Genomic DNA, 17,146 nt, shown 5'->3' with positions numbered 1-17,146 from the left:
ACTGTCCATACTGTGCTTGTTGTCTAAATGCATGCACAATAACCAAGTTTAGATTGCCACATAAGCCAAACTGAAGCCTCTTCTGCGGATTTGTATACTAGCCATTTCCTTCACTAATATATCTTCAATACATTTTTCCAGCAATATACACAATTAGCTGCTCAGACCCATTAGTCTCAGACAGGATATAATGAACAAAGTTGGATGGCTTCAGCACAGCTGTTTTTATTTTACTCCAATTTATTGCAGAGGAAACTTTGCTCCATTATCTGACCCTAACTTTTACTTCAGTTAATGGCATTAAGGCCACTTCCCAACACTCAGGAATTTCTAGGGAGGTCTGCTTGAAATTAGATCTGTATCACCTTTTCTTTCTCCATTCCAGCTTACCCCAAGCCTGGGTCTTGTGTTTTTGTTTGTATGGTCCACTGTCCCTTTCTCAATATAGATACTGGATCTAATTTATGGGATGTTTATACAAAACTGGGTGCTTCAGTTCTGTTTGTGTGAATCAGTTACTAAATTCTCAGATGTAAGCCTAAACCTAGTATTTTCCACTTTGCTTCATCAAAGTAACATTTTGGTTATCCAGGCAGAGAAGGGAGGGAAGGCTAGCATGTGAGCTGATAGGAATTTGCACCATAAAGAAGGCTGATCTGTAAAATAATTGCATCAAACTGCATTCTTCTGCATTATCTGAGATATTCTCCTGCCTTTATTGTACTACAATTAACCATTACTGACATGCTATGCATCCACCAACTCCAATTGCTCAGTTTCAGTTTCTGACTTCTGTTTTTCTCAATAATTTATTATGAAAACATGTGCTGCATGTATACATGCATACACAATTTTCAAATAAAAGCCTTCACCACACAGCAACACCAAAAACCACGGCAACAGAAGTTCTGATAGGATATGGATGGGAATATCGTTTTCCAGCAAGGACAGGAGTAGTAATTTCCAGAAAGTAGATGCTCTCCCCCAACCCTGCACCAAATTTCTTCCTAAATCTATATATAAATATCATACAAATAGGACTTAATTAAGATTACAATTTGTAGAAAATTGTAGCAAATAAGTTCATGTTTATATTTAATCTAGAAGCATCCACTGCCTTAGTCCAACCTGGGCTCCTGAGAAAAAATACTGACTGTAATATCTGGATTATTTTGATCTCAGTGATAGGGTCATGGCTGCAAACCACCTTGACATACAGACTCATCATATGGAATATTACACATTTTGCTTTTTCTTTATTTCAGTCCATGGAATCTCTTATTCCATTGATATAATGTAACACCTACAAAATTCATGATACATATTTCAAGAGCAAATATCTCACAAATGCTCTGCCAGTCACCATAAACCATAAAACATGTGATAGTCGCAATAAGTAACAAATCAGCATGTGGCCAACAGCGACATTTTCATTATATCCAGGCTTATTCTCATTATATAGATGCTTTGTCTGTTTCTGGGAAAGTAATCTGTATTCCCATATTTCTGAAAGTTAGGAAGAAAAGTAGCATAATGAAAAGAGTTGCATAGTCTACAAGAGTCTGAACCTATATTATCCTAAATTACCATAGTGCGTTATGAATATAACTGTGATATTATTTGGAAAATGCTCCCTTCAGAGGGCAATAACCTTGGAACAGCATTCTGGCATTTGTGCTAGTGATAGTTTAGATGAGATTTGAGAACACCTTCCATCTACCTGATTTTATTATGCTTTATTTTCTGTCAGCCACAAGACAATCATCAACAAGACTTGTTGCAAGTAAAATTACACTGCTTGAATAAAAGTATTTGTTTTCTCTGTATAAGACCTGTTGATGACTACTGGGCATACAGTGAGTTTATGATTTATGGATGATATTTTCGCTATCATCAGAAAACATATATGGAATCCTCGAAGGACATGATTTATTAAAAATGTGCAAGGCAACACCTTTTTAGTGCTCATCATTCTGAAAATATCAATAATGCTAGCAGCCAAATCCCTAGAATCAATGACCATTGTTAGTTTTCAGAATTCAATTTATAACTGGCACTAAAGCCATTTTGGTAGGCAGAAGAAACACCAAACATTAATCTCAACTATTTTTCAAGGGAGCTACCCCAACTAATAGGACTGCTACAGCAAAATTCCTATAGCCAGGCTTTCTACTATGTACTAATTCAATCAAACTTTCTTCAGTAACAATAATCCCTTCAGTCTTAGTAAATGCTGCACATGAGAGTTTCCAAAAATACCATGTGTTATCACTGGATAGTGAAACTTGATTGCTCAGATAAACAATCCAAAGAGCAGAAATTGCTTCTTTCCATCTGCTTTTTTCTGAAGCCCACTGGCTCAACACTGATTCTACATTCAGTCAGTTCCCTGCAAGCTGTTCCTTACAACAGCAAGTAAATGTGACTCACCTGCTGGCCTATAAAGCAGTGTCCCCCAACCTTTTGGGCACCATGGATTGGTTCCGTAGAGAAGGATTTTTCCATGGACATAGTTTTCCATGCTGCCTGCATCCCATGGATGGGGCTTCGCTTGTTTGTGCCAGTTGCTGGCATGCTGCGGATCAGTGTTGGTCCATGGACCAGGGATTGGAACTCTGCTATAAACCATTAATTATTCAGGAAACTAAGTTGACTTCCAATATGAACTTTCTTCAGAATACCATCCTACCTGAATATGAAGTACTCCAAGGGCTTGCTAGGGCTTTTTTAGAATAACCTGTTTTAAACTTCATGTCAAGTCTCTTTGCACTATAGTCAAAATAAACACTAAAAGAGAGGTGATATCTGAATAACAATGCTCAGCAGTCCCAGCTAGCAATACTAAAGAAAAAAAAGGTTGAAAGTTATTATTCAGCTTAATGACTGCAGATTATCTACACCAGTGTTTTTCAGCTTTGGCAACTTTAAGATATGTAGACTTCAACTCCCAGAATTTCTGGGAATTGGTCCACATGTCTTAAAGATGCCAAGGTTGATCTACACCTATGGTTTAGGAGGTTCTGCTAAACTACAGGAATATGTAATCCGAAGTCACCTGCTGAATTTCTTTGGCTTTACATAATTAGAAGAGTACCTCTTCCTTTTTTTCATGCAAAAGACTGAATTCTGAAGAGCAGAATGAGGATACATTTCTGAGTTCTCTCTTGTCTGAAGAAGACCCTGTCAATGTTAGGTTCCCTTTTGTCCTGCATCCAACCTTCTTATTATGATCATCCTTTTATAAACATTGAAAGAGGAAAAAGAGAGGAAAAAATACCTACTGTTGCCAGGTAACTGCATCTACTATGTTCCCTGCCACCTTCATGAACCTGTGAAATACAGAAAGCTGGTAAGTTTATGGGCATAAGAGAAAGGCATACATGTGTACACGTGCACATGCATGTACACACACATCCTACATATGGAATAAGTCCAAGAATGTGATAGTTTTTCTGTCAAATAAACCAAATGACTACACTTTTGTGAGAGCCATGCTTCAAAATAAACGAGCCAAATGCAGTATGGAATAAATATTCATGCTTACTTCAGTTCTGAATGCACTTTTTCAATGAAAGAAAAATCTAATCTAAATAAATTTAAGACAGTAATCCTGATTCAATTAGTGCTATAGTATTTAAAGATCTGAACCTCTTAAAATAGTTTTCTGAACATGGCTTCTTTTGAATATTTTGGAATTGCAACTCCTCAAATTTCCACCAAATATAGTTTAAAACAGGCACTATTTTTAGAGAAAGGCAAGAGAGACAGAACTCTAGCAGTTGGCTGGGAAATGTGTATCAGATTATGAAGTGGGCAAAAGCAATATGTGCAATACTTAAGTGTACACAAGTGTATGACGCCATGACTATCTAAAATATATGGAATGATTTGATTTCACAACTAGAACTGAAAGTGGGCTAGCATTTTCTCTTGCTGATCACAAAACTACAACGTCTAATTTTGGAAGGGAAAAGATACAGTTTCAGAAGAAAAGATTCCCATTTCTTTCCCCAATGCTGCTGCACGGATTAAACTGGCAGACCCTCCCAATTGTGTTCCATTTAAAAATTGTTGGGAAATCTGCAGAGATTCCAGACAAGCCATTTATTACGCAATCATAACATGTAGTTCATGGAATTTTATAGCGAGATCCAGATGTTATTGTCTTCTGTTTATAATCCACCAGTGTTTTTTTCACTATAAAGAATCCCTTAAGAAAGAAAAGATGGAGCAATTGCACAACATGCACTGATGGATAGAATTACAAATAAGTCTGGAAGCACAGCTAATCATGGGGAATTCTTTCAATTAGTTTAGTCATGTAATACAATCTCAGTAACTGTGAATACTGAGAGTGACAACGTAAGAAACATGCCATAGTGAGTTGCACTCATACTGTGAGTCACAATGTTCCAGTTCCAATGGAAATTTGAACATGACTTGCTAACCACACATACATTTATTCATTCCAAATGTGATATAAAATTGTTCTCCTGAATCAGCAATAACATCATATTGATAAATTTATTCAGCACAAAAATATTAAGAGTACTAATCCTGCCTCATTTATAGTTTCAGCTTTGCTAATAGTTATTTAGATAGTAGATAATTTACTTTTGTGGCATGCCAGTCATTCAACCTATCACTATTAAATTCTAATTCATATTGATGATACTGTGCTGTGTGCCATCAATGGGTATCTTCCTGCAGTTTTATGCAGATTTTAAACAAGAATAGATAGAGTAGATTTCATATCTTGCCTCCCCCATCAACACTGACCAGAACCACACCCAAAATGAAGTGATTCAGGCAGATTATTAAGAGAAATTTCATTTTTCTTTTTTGGCATTCATGACAATGGATATGGAGGGGATTGTGAAAGGTGGTTGCAATGATTTGGAAAGTTTGGTAGTTTCAAGTCCTGGGACAAAAAAGAAGGGGTTTCCCAACCTTCAATAGACCAACACAGTTTCTGCTGGTCTTATTTTTGAGGTCTCTAAGTGAGTGGTCGGATGATAAGAGTTTTCTCCAAATATCTTGCAGAATGGAATGGCGGGAATTGCCTTGGTTCTAGTGTTGGACATTGGAGTGGTACCATGTTTCCCCAAAAAGAAGACCCGGTCTTATTTTCTTTCAACCTCCAAAATAAGCGCTAGGCCTTATTTTGGGGGGATGTCTTAATTTCCCCCCATCCTTGTTTGTGCTGTTGCGTGCGCAAGTGGCGGATCTGGCACAACAAGCCTTACGGCGTCCTGCCACAAGCAGCTGCACTGGTGCAATGAACCTCGCAGGACTCTGCAAGGCTCATCGTGCAGTGCCGCTGCTCTTGGCAGGACGCTGCGAGGTTTGTTGTGCCATTGCACATGCAAGCAGCATAACAAACCTTGTGGCGTCCTGCTGCAAATGGCAGCATTGGCGCAATGAACCTTGCAGCAGTGCCACTGCTCACATGCACCAACACAAGGCTTGCAGTGTCCTGCCACAAGTGGCTGCACTGGCGTGATGAGCCTCACGAAGACCCATTTCTGGCGGAGTTTGGGGGAGAGAAACAAGCCAGGGTCTCTAGTGCATCTGCTTTTCTTGCTCCATCCCCCACCCCTGCCCTAGGTTTTTTTTATGCCTGCCCCACCTCATACAACCAGACGGTGAACGAGGTTTAACTAGGCCTTATTTTGGGGGTGGGACTTATTTTAGGTACAGGCATAAAAATCGAGCTAGGGCTTGTTTTTGGGGTAGGTCGTATTTTGGGGAAAACATGGAGTTGGATCAACAAAAAGAGGTAGCAGAAGGAGCAGTGAAGACAAAGCAGTGGTAGAATTGGAATTCTCATTCAGCTGTTACCAAGTGCCATCATTCAGCTGTTTTGCAGCATGTCCATCATAGTAGAGCTGTAGAAGATCTATCCCTTCTTTGCTTTTTTCCGATATCAAATTAGAGTTCCAGGAGTTTCCACATATTTTCCTGTGCTCATTCAAATTTATTAACCATATTATTATCATTGGATCATATTATACATTGTACCCCTTTCCAAAGAGTGATGTTTTACTCTTTGGAAAGTTCCCTAATAATAATCCATTTATAAAATTAAAAAATAATAAAAGCAGTATTTGGAAGGGGAAAGCCATATCAAATAGTCAACTTGAACCAATTGTACCAGCACTGAATTAGGTGATTAATTCATCTAAGTCTTGGTAATGCAAGTTTATAAGAAAATAGGGAACACCAGTTCAAAAAAGAACACAATCTACCTTGCATCAGTGGTGAGATTCAAAAATTTTTTACTACTGGTTCTGTGGGCGTGGCTTGATGGGAGTGGCATGGCATGGCATGGATGGCTTGGTGGGCATGGCAGGGGAAGAATACTGTAAAATTTCCATTCCCTCCCACTCCAAGGAAGGTTACTGCAAAATCCCATTTCCTCCCGATCAGCTGGGACTCAGGAGGCAGAGAATAGATGGGGGCAGGGCCAATCAGAGTTGGTATTTACCAGTTCTCCGAACTACTCAAAATTTACTGGTTCTCCAGAACTGGTCAGAATCTGCTGAATACCACTTCTGCCTTGCATATTTTATATCATTTATTTTCTGGCAAACTTACAGAAACAGTGGTACCTTCCAACCAATCTATAAAATTGGGATAATCTATAGGCCAGATCCACTTGAAATCCTTCCCGATGAGATATAGGTAGTCCTTGACTTACAACTATTTGTTCAGAGACTGTTTGAAGTTAAGGTGGTGCTAAACTAAGGAATTTATGACCAGTTCTTGAAGTTACAGCCATTGCAGTGCTCCTGAAGTCATGTGATCAAAATTCAGGTGCTTGACAACTCACCCACATTTCAGGAGCACTTCACTTCCCCCACTCACATATCTTCTCCCCATCTATGCCCTTTTGGCACCCTGCATTCTTCCCTAACTGACCTTTGCAGTCTTCTTGCTTCTGCTACTGATCAAGCAGGCCAAGGCAGCTCCTGGTTACACAAGAATTTCTTCTTTGCAAGACCTGGGAACGATTGGTCAGTAGCTGGGGAGATGGAGGCTGGACTGTGCTGGGGTGGCTGAAGGTTCCTGAGGCAGCTGCGGGTTTTGTGCCATATTGCTAGGGCAGCTGCGGCTTCCAGGAGTAACTGAGGCTTTGGGTTGTGCTGCGGTTCAGGGGTTTCTTCTATGTAGAACGATGTAGCCAATTGATTTAATTTCATTTGACTTATCTACAGTTACATTTATAATCTTTGGCACCCAAGTATAAATGTGCAGTACTCTGTAAATCTTCATGTGCCGATTTCAGTTTTTAGTTTTAATCAAGCACAGATAACCTCAAAACTGCAGACAAACTTAAGAAAAGATGCCAAGTAGGGAAGTTAAACAGAGTTCTTAAATACTGGTACTGAGATAAAAGCTACCCAATCTCCACCAATAATTGAGATTATTTCAATTCTTAAAAGAGTTTTTAAGGATTATTCCCTATGTGCAAACAGCAATTCTAACCTCAGAAAACAGAAGAGCAGTAACAAGAAGTCAGCCTAAGACTGTTCAAGATATGGGTTAATCATAGAATATTGAGAAGGGTTTATAATCAGTTAAAACCTTCAAAGCCTTGATTATAATTAAGAAGATACGGTATATATTATATCAGTGCTGCATGAACTACATTGGTTACCAATTTGTTTCCAACACCGATTTAATCTTGAAAGCTCTACATGGCACGGAACCAGGTTATTTGAGGAACGGCGTCTATCTAATTTCATCTGCCTGTTCCACATGATCCAACAGAGTGGTCATTTTACGGATTTTGTTGTCTAGGAAGCTCCATCTGGTGAGCGTTAGGTGGCAGTCTATTTTTGCTATGACACCTGCATTGTAGAATCTTCTTCCATCTGATGTGAGAATGGCCTCATTGCTTCTAAGCTTCTGAAGATCCCTCAAGATATGGTTATTCCCCAGGGAACAGGTGAATTTATGAAGTGGCTTCATATTATTAACATTCCTTCTTCTATGTATTTCTTTGTTCCAATTTTTTTTTCTATTTTTAAAAAAATAATTGTTAATGATAATTGATTTATATATGTATTGTTTTAGTCTTGTACGTTGCATAGAGTCATTTGCTTTATGAGATGAGTGGCTCATTTAGACAGAAAATAAATGAAATTCTTCCAATTTTTATTTTGTTCTTCTTGCTGTTCCATGATCCATGGAACTGTAAAATGATTTTTACAGTTAAGGTGTATGATATCTATGATATTGGCCAGATATACTTGAAGAATTCCCTGCCAAAAGTCTGCTAGATTGGTTATACCTGTTGTCATTTTCATAAATCTATGCCAGCTACTAGCAATTACCCTGTTTTCCCACAGGTGCTTAAAAAGATTGATTTATTGTTCATTCTAATAACTTCCAGGGTATAAAAGTCAAACTAACTAGTCTATAACTCCTCAACTTCTCCTTCTTAAATATAGATGTCACATATTTGTCCTTCTCCAGTCTTTTGAGTTTTTTTTTCTTCTGCAAGAATCAGAAGTAATGGCTTGGGCTCCAAGATATTTCTCCAGCATTTGATAGTTATTCTTTGATGTGTGCTTTTCTTTCCTGATCCACATCTGTTTTCCTTCCATGTTTGTCATATATCAACATTCTGCAGCATACAGTATATAAAAAATGGGCTCTGAATTACCGAATGGTCAGAGAACTATCTCAGAACATATCTGAATGTCTGCAGTGTCAGTCAGATCTTGGGAAAGAAATTAATGGCAACCTCTAATATCAATTGCAATATGTAAAAAACAAATCAGCAATGTTTATATAGTATAATGTTTGTTCATATGAAGGACAGGTAGAGTCAATTTTATGTAACATAAAGAAAAAAAGAGTGAATCTCACACCTTATAGGAATAATAAACATGCACAGATGACAGCGTTCATTTATTGTTTTCTATTAAATTTAACTGTTCATGAAAAGGACTTTCCTAGAAAAAATCATAGCTTTAGAGCGTGTATTTTAGGCATGTTCAAAAGCACCACATTTTTATCTCTAACTCTCTATCTGATTTATATCATGCTGCTCTTTTGGTTGCCCACAATGACACACAAAATATAATAATATTCAAAAATACGTATTATAAGTACAGCAAAATAAAGCAAAACAATTCCTGGCATCAGACCCCAAAGACACTCTGGGATAGCTCTGTTTTCAACTTTTCCAAAAGGCAGATGGGAAACCATTCCAGAAAGCCAGGCCCATCGCATAGAAATATTTCCAGGCTTCAATCTCTCAAACCTCCCAAAACTGGGGACAACCAGCTGCTTTTGCTTGGCTTAACCAAATTGGTCAGGCTGACTGTGGGGAGATGCAGACCTGCAAATAATTTAGTACTAAGCCATAATACAGGTTAAATGAGGAATCTCTGTTCATTTTTCATATCTGGTAAAACAACCTGCAATTCATAAAAACAGAAGTCTCTAGAACACTGCCACAGGATTATTTCTGTGTGACAGAAGGAAAAGTGTGGTCTATAAACTGGTCTGTGTCTGAAATTAATTTTTCTTTAACTATAGGTGCTTCTAGTTCAGGGCTATCAAATTCGCGTCATCATGGCATTGTCACATGACATATTGGGATATTTTCCCCCTTCGCTAAACCAGGCAGGGACATGGCCACTGCATGATGCATCTGGCCCACAGCCCGTGAGTTTGACAGCCCTGTTCTAGTTACTGTTGTTATTCTGCAACTCCCCTATTGTGTTAATGGAATTTTATAGGGGGTTCATATGACATTATTTCTATTTAAAACCTCTCATGATTCCATTGCTTCCTCCATATTTTTTTCTTAAAAGATGAAATAGTTGCACTTTATCTTTTAATTGGTAATATTAGTAATCTTCCATCTGACAATACCCAATGAAGATTAAGGGGAATGGGGCTTAAAAATAAGCTTTTTGATTTACAATTATTTTCTGTGTTTATGGGGCAAGAGGCAAATGGTTTCTAGCTCCAAGGACATGCATAATCTACAATACTTTTATTGTTGTTGATGATGTTGTGGCTTTTTAGGGGAGAGTCCTGACATAACTAGTTACCCCAGAGAGACTTAAAATCATAAGTTTAAGTCAACTACAGCTGTTCCAGATTTAAAATAATATTCTTACTCTTCTTCCAATTCAATTTTTACCATTTAAATGGTTTAGCACACTTTATCAATGATGTAGTTCAGGGGTGTCAAACTCAATTTCATTGAGGGCCACATCAGGGTTGTGTTTGACCTTGGGGGACTGGGGTAGGCATGGCCAGGGTGGGCGTGGCCATCTTGACGTCACTCATGGCAGGGGCGCAGGTGGTGGCCCAAGCTCTCTGCCAGTGAAAAAGGGCTCCAAAGCTCCATTTTCACCTGTGACGGCCTCCTGCAACCCTCTGCCAGTGAAAATGGAGCTCGGGAAGGTCACACACAACCCTACCGAGCTCCATTTTCACTGGCAGAAGCATCGCAGTCCAGTTCTTTGCTGTTTCCAGGGTGGCCCTGAGAGCCAGATTTAAGTACCCCACAGGCTGAATTCAGCCCCTGGGCTTTGAGTTTGACACCCCTGATGTAGTTGATGACTCAACCAGAGGTTGGGACCTGTCCTACAAGCATGACCCTATCCCTCTAATTGCTAGACGCTACTTTTTTAGTTTGAATTACAGGGGAGACTGAATTCTTATCTTCTGTGAAAGTGCTTGTCTATTATTCCAGCTCCTTATGTAAGTTTTTAAAATATGTAAGTTTTTAAAAGTTTTGAAAGAGCATTAGTCCTGTGACGAGAGACTGTTGAATTAACCCAAGAAAGGGAATCAGATTTTACCATTGTGTGTTGCTTGTTTTGTCACTGATGTGTGCATTACAGGATTTCATATGTTTTTACCAACATGGGGTTTCATGTGGCTGTCTTTTGGAGTGTTTATTATTTTAGACAGGGGGTTCATTTTTGTCTACTCCATGGCTTTGAGTGCTGATACCAGCCTTAATGCACAATGGAGGTCTATAATGCAATAGTAAAATGTATGTTATTTGTACACTTGTACTTTTTCTAGACTGAAATATAGCACTTTGATGCAGCAATCTGTCGTGTCCCAATTCTCTCTATTATTTCATTCTCAAAATCCACGTTTGGCTGGAGAAGGAAAAAAACACTTCCCCATAAAGCAGTCTTCCCCAACTTCTCCATCAAACTATGGGAGTATAACATAGAGAATATTGCTTGAGAATTCTGGAAGTATTCATCTGGAGGACCCAAGGCTGGGAAAATATGTCTTAGATATACTTATTAATGCAGATATATTTGTGACAATATATGATATAACATGAATTATTTGATAAATATTAAAAATAGCAAGATACCACAGAAATGCACACTTGCACAGCTGAATTAAAAGGAATCTGTTAAATTTTCTAAATATGGTGACTTTTAGAAGAATTCAGCTATAAGATATCCAGTCAGTAAGATAATAGCTACAGTTTAACAGAGATTGGGACTGCAGTTCTAAAGCATGCAAAAAAAGATCATAAACCTGTAAGGCTGAACATTCCCTTCAAAGGAGGCAACTTAAATCAAATAAACTGTCAAGGTAGTCTGCATACCTATCTGACAGCACAAACTATAAAGATGATACACTTATTTCAGGGATGCATAATGTTTTCTCTCGAAATCCATTTTTTATATGTGTTCATCTTTATTATATGGTCAAACATCAATAACACAAGAAAGTTGGCAATGTACTTCACCCTATTTTCACACTTCTAAAGTTTTTTTTTATTACTTTTACTTCTGTTGGTAGGAAAGCCCACTGTTTGATGCAGATACTTCAAAGGAATTTTTGGTTATAAGGTCAGACACGTAAGTTAGGAAGTGGGTAGACAGTGTGACAGCAAGCTGAATACTTTGCTTCATTATGTTACATATTTTACAAAAAGTACATTCACTGAGAAACTGACTGAAGAGCCTTTCTCATTATATATGGGCGCACACACACACACACACACACACACACACACACACACACACACACACACTGTATGTGTGTGTGTGTGTGTGTATGCACTGAATATACTGTATGCATGTGTGTGTATACACACAAATACATACACACACACATATATACATACTGTATGTGTGTATATATGTATGCACTATATATACTGTATGCATATGTATGTATACAAATACATACTCTGTGTGTGAGTGTGTGTGTGTGTGTGTGTGTGTATTTGTGTATGTGTATACGGTGTACAGTGTACATACACACAAACTTTTTAACCATTAAGGAAATGGTTACCATCTTACCACAATAACAAAAACAAGCAAAACAAGAACAAGAAAATAAGGAGAAAAATCTGGAACACATCTCATTTCAAAGAGTGTATGACTGTTGTGATGGCGGGAAGGTTTAGGAATCCAAAATCTTCCAATTCCTTCTAAAATGTACAGCCTGTTCATATTTAAAATTCTCAGCCACAAAATATGGTTTATATTTTTATTCAAGTGCAAGTGTTCCAACTGAAACCAAGAATAGAGCAGAATAGGTAAAGAAATTACCTAGATACAACGAAATTTGACCCAGCAAAAAAATGCAACTTTAATAGGCCTCTTTATTGTATTTACACTCCCACCCACCCACCCACCCACATCCACATACAGATACATTTGTACTTTACAAGCATGCTTTCCAGCACTGTCAGATTTGAGCTACAGGAAACTATTTCTGTTTCAACTGATGCAACTGAATCCAAAGTTGTGCTGTACTGGTTATCTTCTAACACTGTATATACTACTTTCAGCTCTTTGAAACATCTTAACAGTTTTTCAAATTTTGAACCCAAATCTCCCCCCACCCCCACCCCAAAAAAAAGGTTAGGCAGGAATTACTAGTTATTCAATTGCACAAACTTTACTTTGCAAATCAAAGTGAATAATCTGTTTAGAAGTGAAAATACGGTGTTCAATTCATTGATACTTTTGTCATAAACAAAATAAATAGCTGAAGCCAGTGTCACTCTAAATAAGGCACATAGCATGGCCAGTCCTTTTTAGAGAGTATACGTTTTATTCTCTAAAAGTAAGCAGTATGTGGATCACCAGCAGTATGTGGATCGAAAACTACCAGAAGTACAGGCAGGATTTCGAAGAGGCAGAGGAACTAGAGATCAAATTGCCAACATATGCTGGATCATGGAGAAAGCTAGGGAGTTCCAGAAAAACATCTACTTTTGCTTCATTGATTATGCTAAAGCCTTTGATTGTGTGGATCACAACAAATTGTGGCAAGTTAAAAGTCTTAAAGAGGTGGGAGTACCAGACCATCTTATCTGACTCTTGAGAAACCTATATGAGGGTCAAGAAACAACAATGAGAACTGTACACGGAACTACTGATTGGTTCAAAATTGGGAAAGGAGTCCGGCAAGGCTGTATACTGTCACCCTGCCTATTTAACTTATATGCAGAGCACATTGTGAGAAATGTGGGGCTAGATGGATCAAAAGCTGGAATTAAGATTGCCAGGAGAAATATCAACAACCTCAGATATGCAGATGATACCACTCTAATGGCAGAAAGTGAACAGGAACTATAGAGCCTCTTGATGTGGGTGAAGGAAGAGAGTGCAAAAGTTGGCTTGAAACTCAACATTAAGAAAACTAAGATCATGATATCCGGCCCTCTCAATTCCTAGCAAATAGATGGGGAAGAAATGGAGGTAGTGACAGATTTTATTTTCCTGGGTTCCAAGATCATTGCAGATGGGGACTGCAGCCAAGAAATTAAAAGATGCTTGCTCCTGGGGAGGAAAGTTATGGCAAATCTAGACAGCATACTAAAAAGCAGAGACATCACCCTGCCAACAAAAGTGCATATAGTCAAGGCTATGGCTTTCCCAGTTGCAATGTATGGCTGTGAAAGTTGGACCTTAAGAAAGGCTGAGTGCCAAAGAATTGAGGCCTTTGAACTATGGTGCTGGAGAAGACTCCTGCGAGTCCCTTGGACTGCAAGGCGATCAAACCAGTCAGTCCTAGAGGAGATCAACCCTGACTGCTCTTTAGAAGGCCAGATCCTGAAGGTGAAACTCAAATACTTTGGCCACCTAATGAGAAGGAAGACTGGGAAAGATTGAGGGCAAAAGAAGAAGGAGAAAACAGAGAATGAGGTGGCTGGATGAAGTCACTGAAGCAGTAGGTGTAAGCTTAAATGGACTCCAGAGGATGGTAGAGGACAGGAAGGCCTGGAGGAACATTGTCCATGGAGTTGTGATGGGTTGGACACGACTTCGCAACTAACAACAACACCTTTACTCACCATTGTTTAGACACATTTCAGGTTTTTAACCTAGGCTGCCTGTTGGGTATGGTTAGACATAAAAAGACATTTATTCCCTAGATCCCCCCTTTTTTAATGAAATGCACTGATGTACTTTTTTCTGTAGCATGCAGCCTTCTTTCTTCTCCTTTTTCATAATCTTTGGGGTGAAATAAATGGATTCTTTCCATGATTTAGATATGTATCAATATAATTATACATGGGCAAGAAAATTAACTGCATGTTATTCTTTATTAGTATAAATTGAAATAGGACTACAATTCTTCAAAAAATCAGCAGAATTATTAGTGATTGGAAACAGTTTTACAGGCAACATGTTGGAGCTTATTCTCATAAAATCTGTGTCCAATTTTTCTTATCTTGATCTCTGGTTGCTGTTTCTCTAAAATTCCCTAATAGTAAAAATCAATATATATTTCAAAGTCTGGACCAAACAAAGCAAAAACAAAAAAAATTCTGTCCATCAAGCAGAAGATATTGAGGAGGAAAAAACTAATTATATGTAGTTCTCTTTTAGTGGCCATAATTAGGAATGACAATTTGGTGATTAGTGAAGTGCTCACTAAATAAAACTGAAATTATGCTTATGATCTTGATTATAGCATGTATAAGACCTTTAACCATGCCCCAGAACATTTTTACAGGGACTGAAACATCTTAACACCTATGCCAAATCATAGGTGCTCAATCATCCCATAAGTCCTTCCGTCAGCTCTGAGACATGGTGCACAGGATCAGCTTTGACTCAGAAACTAGCAGTTCTCCTTTCTTTTAGATTTAGTTGCTAAAACATATATCACAAAACTAGAAAGGACATAATTAATCTTTTATTCCTATTACAAGAAAATATATCACATTCCTATTTAGATACTATTAGGAAACCCTGTGTAGTTCAGGTGCTTGCTGTCATCTTAACATGTGGTTTGTAAGCAGATATGGCAAACACAGCAATGCCCAAGGGATCAGAAAATATAAATTTAAAATTTCTAATGTTAAAAGGGTAGTACTAAAAGACTACTTTAGATTCAACAGGCTAGATAAATTCTCTGTGGGGGCAAGGTCATAGAACATATGTTGGTATCACAGGTCCCTGAGTTTCTTAAGGAATGATTACTGAACTTATTTCTACTCTCAAATTGTTACTGAAATTGATCGCCATGGAAGTCGATGGGGGAGTGAATCCCTTTTGGTTCTATTGGACCTTCTTAGCCAATACTACCTTTGAACACGGCATTGTCTAGAGTCCCCTGGAGGGCATAGATCAGTAGGGCATTGTCTGTGATAGTTGAAATCAGCATGATGTGACACTTTGTGAGGCCTGTTTTTTCCTGCTTCACCACACAGTAGCAAAGGAGAGGCTAGTCAGCCACTTGTTAAAATTCAGAATTTTCCCATCCTTGCCCCAAATTACATCAGTGTTTTGATTGGTGAATTATTTCCTGCCACCTGTAATGTTCAGAAAGACACAGGGCATCAAAGCCAGAAATATTAAGCAATCACTATGCTTAACATATCCCAACACGAGAAAGCTTTAACAGAAGTAATGATGCAGGATAGGAATTGGCAATAAGGTCGCCAAATGTTATGTCAATGTAGTTTCCTGTTTCAGGATGGGTGAGTAATAGTTGGAAAAGCATGACCAGTTGCCAGTCCCCTCACATTTGGCGATAAGATATCTTGGAATGGTTCTGATCTCTCATGTCTAATGGTGAGGGAGCTCTTTACTAGGCTGTGCATTATTCTCTCAGCCTACAATGAGCAATTCAAAGCTTCCCTATTATAAGAAATAAGAGATTATATAGTAATTCTGAAGATAGGTATTGCTTCCCAGGCTAAATGGAACCAGTGCAGATTATATCTCACAATAGAAAGAGGATCATAATAAACTGAGTAGATAGTTAATAGTTATTTTTTAGCTTTCTGCATTGTTTGTCATAATCACTTACCCATCCAAGAGAGTGACAACATTTTTTCTAGGTCTCCCAATATTGGGCCCATACAGACTGGCTCGGGAGTAGGTGCGGATTAACTGTAGCAGTCTCTTCAACTGTGTATAGTCCTTGCCGAACTGAGTGCCATTCACTGCTCGTCCTGTGAGGGTTCGGTAATTATTTGGTTCTGTAAGAAAACAGAAAAAAACATTAACCAACCTTGACAACATCTTGACAACTCACCTGATAAACCTTCACCAGTTTAGACGCATTATGTGTAGTCCTTGACTTATGACCATTCATTTAACATTGGTTTGAAGTTACAACAGCCTTGGAATAAATCACTTATACTCATTCTCAAAGTTATGTCTGTTGCACCACCCATATGATCACATGACCTCAATTTAGTTGCCTGGCAACCAGTACACATTTACAAACGGTTTAAGTATCTTGCAGTCACATTATCATGGTTTGCAATCTTTCCAGCTGGTTTCTGATAAGCAACTTCAGTTGGGGAAGCTGGATTCACTTATTGACAGGAGTAACCACAATAAAAATGGTTGTAAAATCAGGTCTGATCACATGATGATTCACTTTTTGACCTCACTGACTTAGTTGAGGATTATCTTTATGCATAAGGAACATATCTCTTTACAAGGCATATCCCTTAGTTATCTAGCTATATCTTGGAATGAATCTAATTAACTCAATTCTGGATATAAGGATGTAAGATTGCACTGTAAATATATTTATCCCTAGGTACTCGCAAACCTTGTTTATATACTTGGTCTCACATTTATTGCACTAATGAATACCTATTTTTATTCAACTCATTTGTTCTATTTGGATCCCTGTAGGGATGAGTTGCACTAAGATT

General features: G+C 38.2%; 1 protein-coding gene across 1 annotated transcript in view; it reads right to left on the bottom strand.

Annotated features, from left to right (window-relative positions):
• Window positions 1-17,146, bottom strand: part of HPSE2 (heparanase 2 (inactive)) — a 141,789-nt gene that overhangs the window by 21,864 nt on the left and 102,779 nt on the right. The window contains exons 5-6 of the mRNA XM_070945185.1: window positions 16,285-16,456; window positions 3,282-3,329 (exon numbers count right to left, since the gene is read on the bottom strand). Of these exons, the coding sequence (XP_070801286.1) occupies window positions 3,282-3,329; window positions 16,285-16,456 (220 nt within the window). The remainder of the gene's footprint in view (window positions 1-3,281; window positions 3,330-16,284; window positions 16,457-17,146) is intronic.

This window comes from Pituophis catenifer, unplaced genomic scaffold, assembly GCF_029215685.1.
Source record: "Pituophis catenifer annectens isolate HBS135680 unplaced genomic scaffold, rPitCat1.0.hap2 SCAF_6, whole genome shotgun sequence".
In the NCBI taxonomy this organism is placed as follows: domain Eukaryota; kingdom Metazoa; phylum Chordata; class Lepidosauria; order Squamata; family Colubridae; genus Pituophis; species Pituophis catenifer.
The sequence above is the reverse complement of the archived record's forward strand: the minus strand, read 5'-3'. Positions and strand labels throughout refer to the sequence as shown.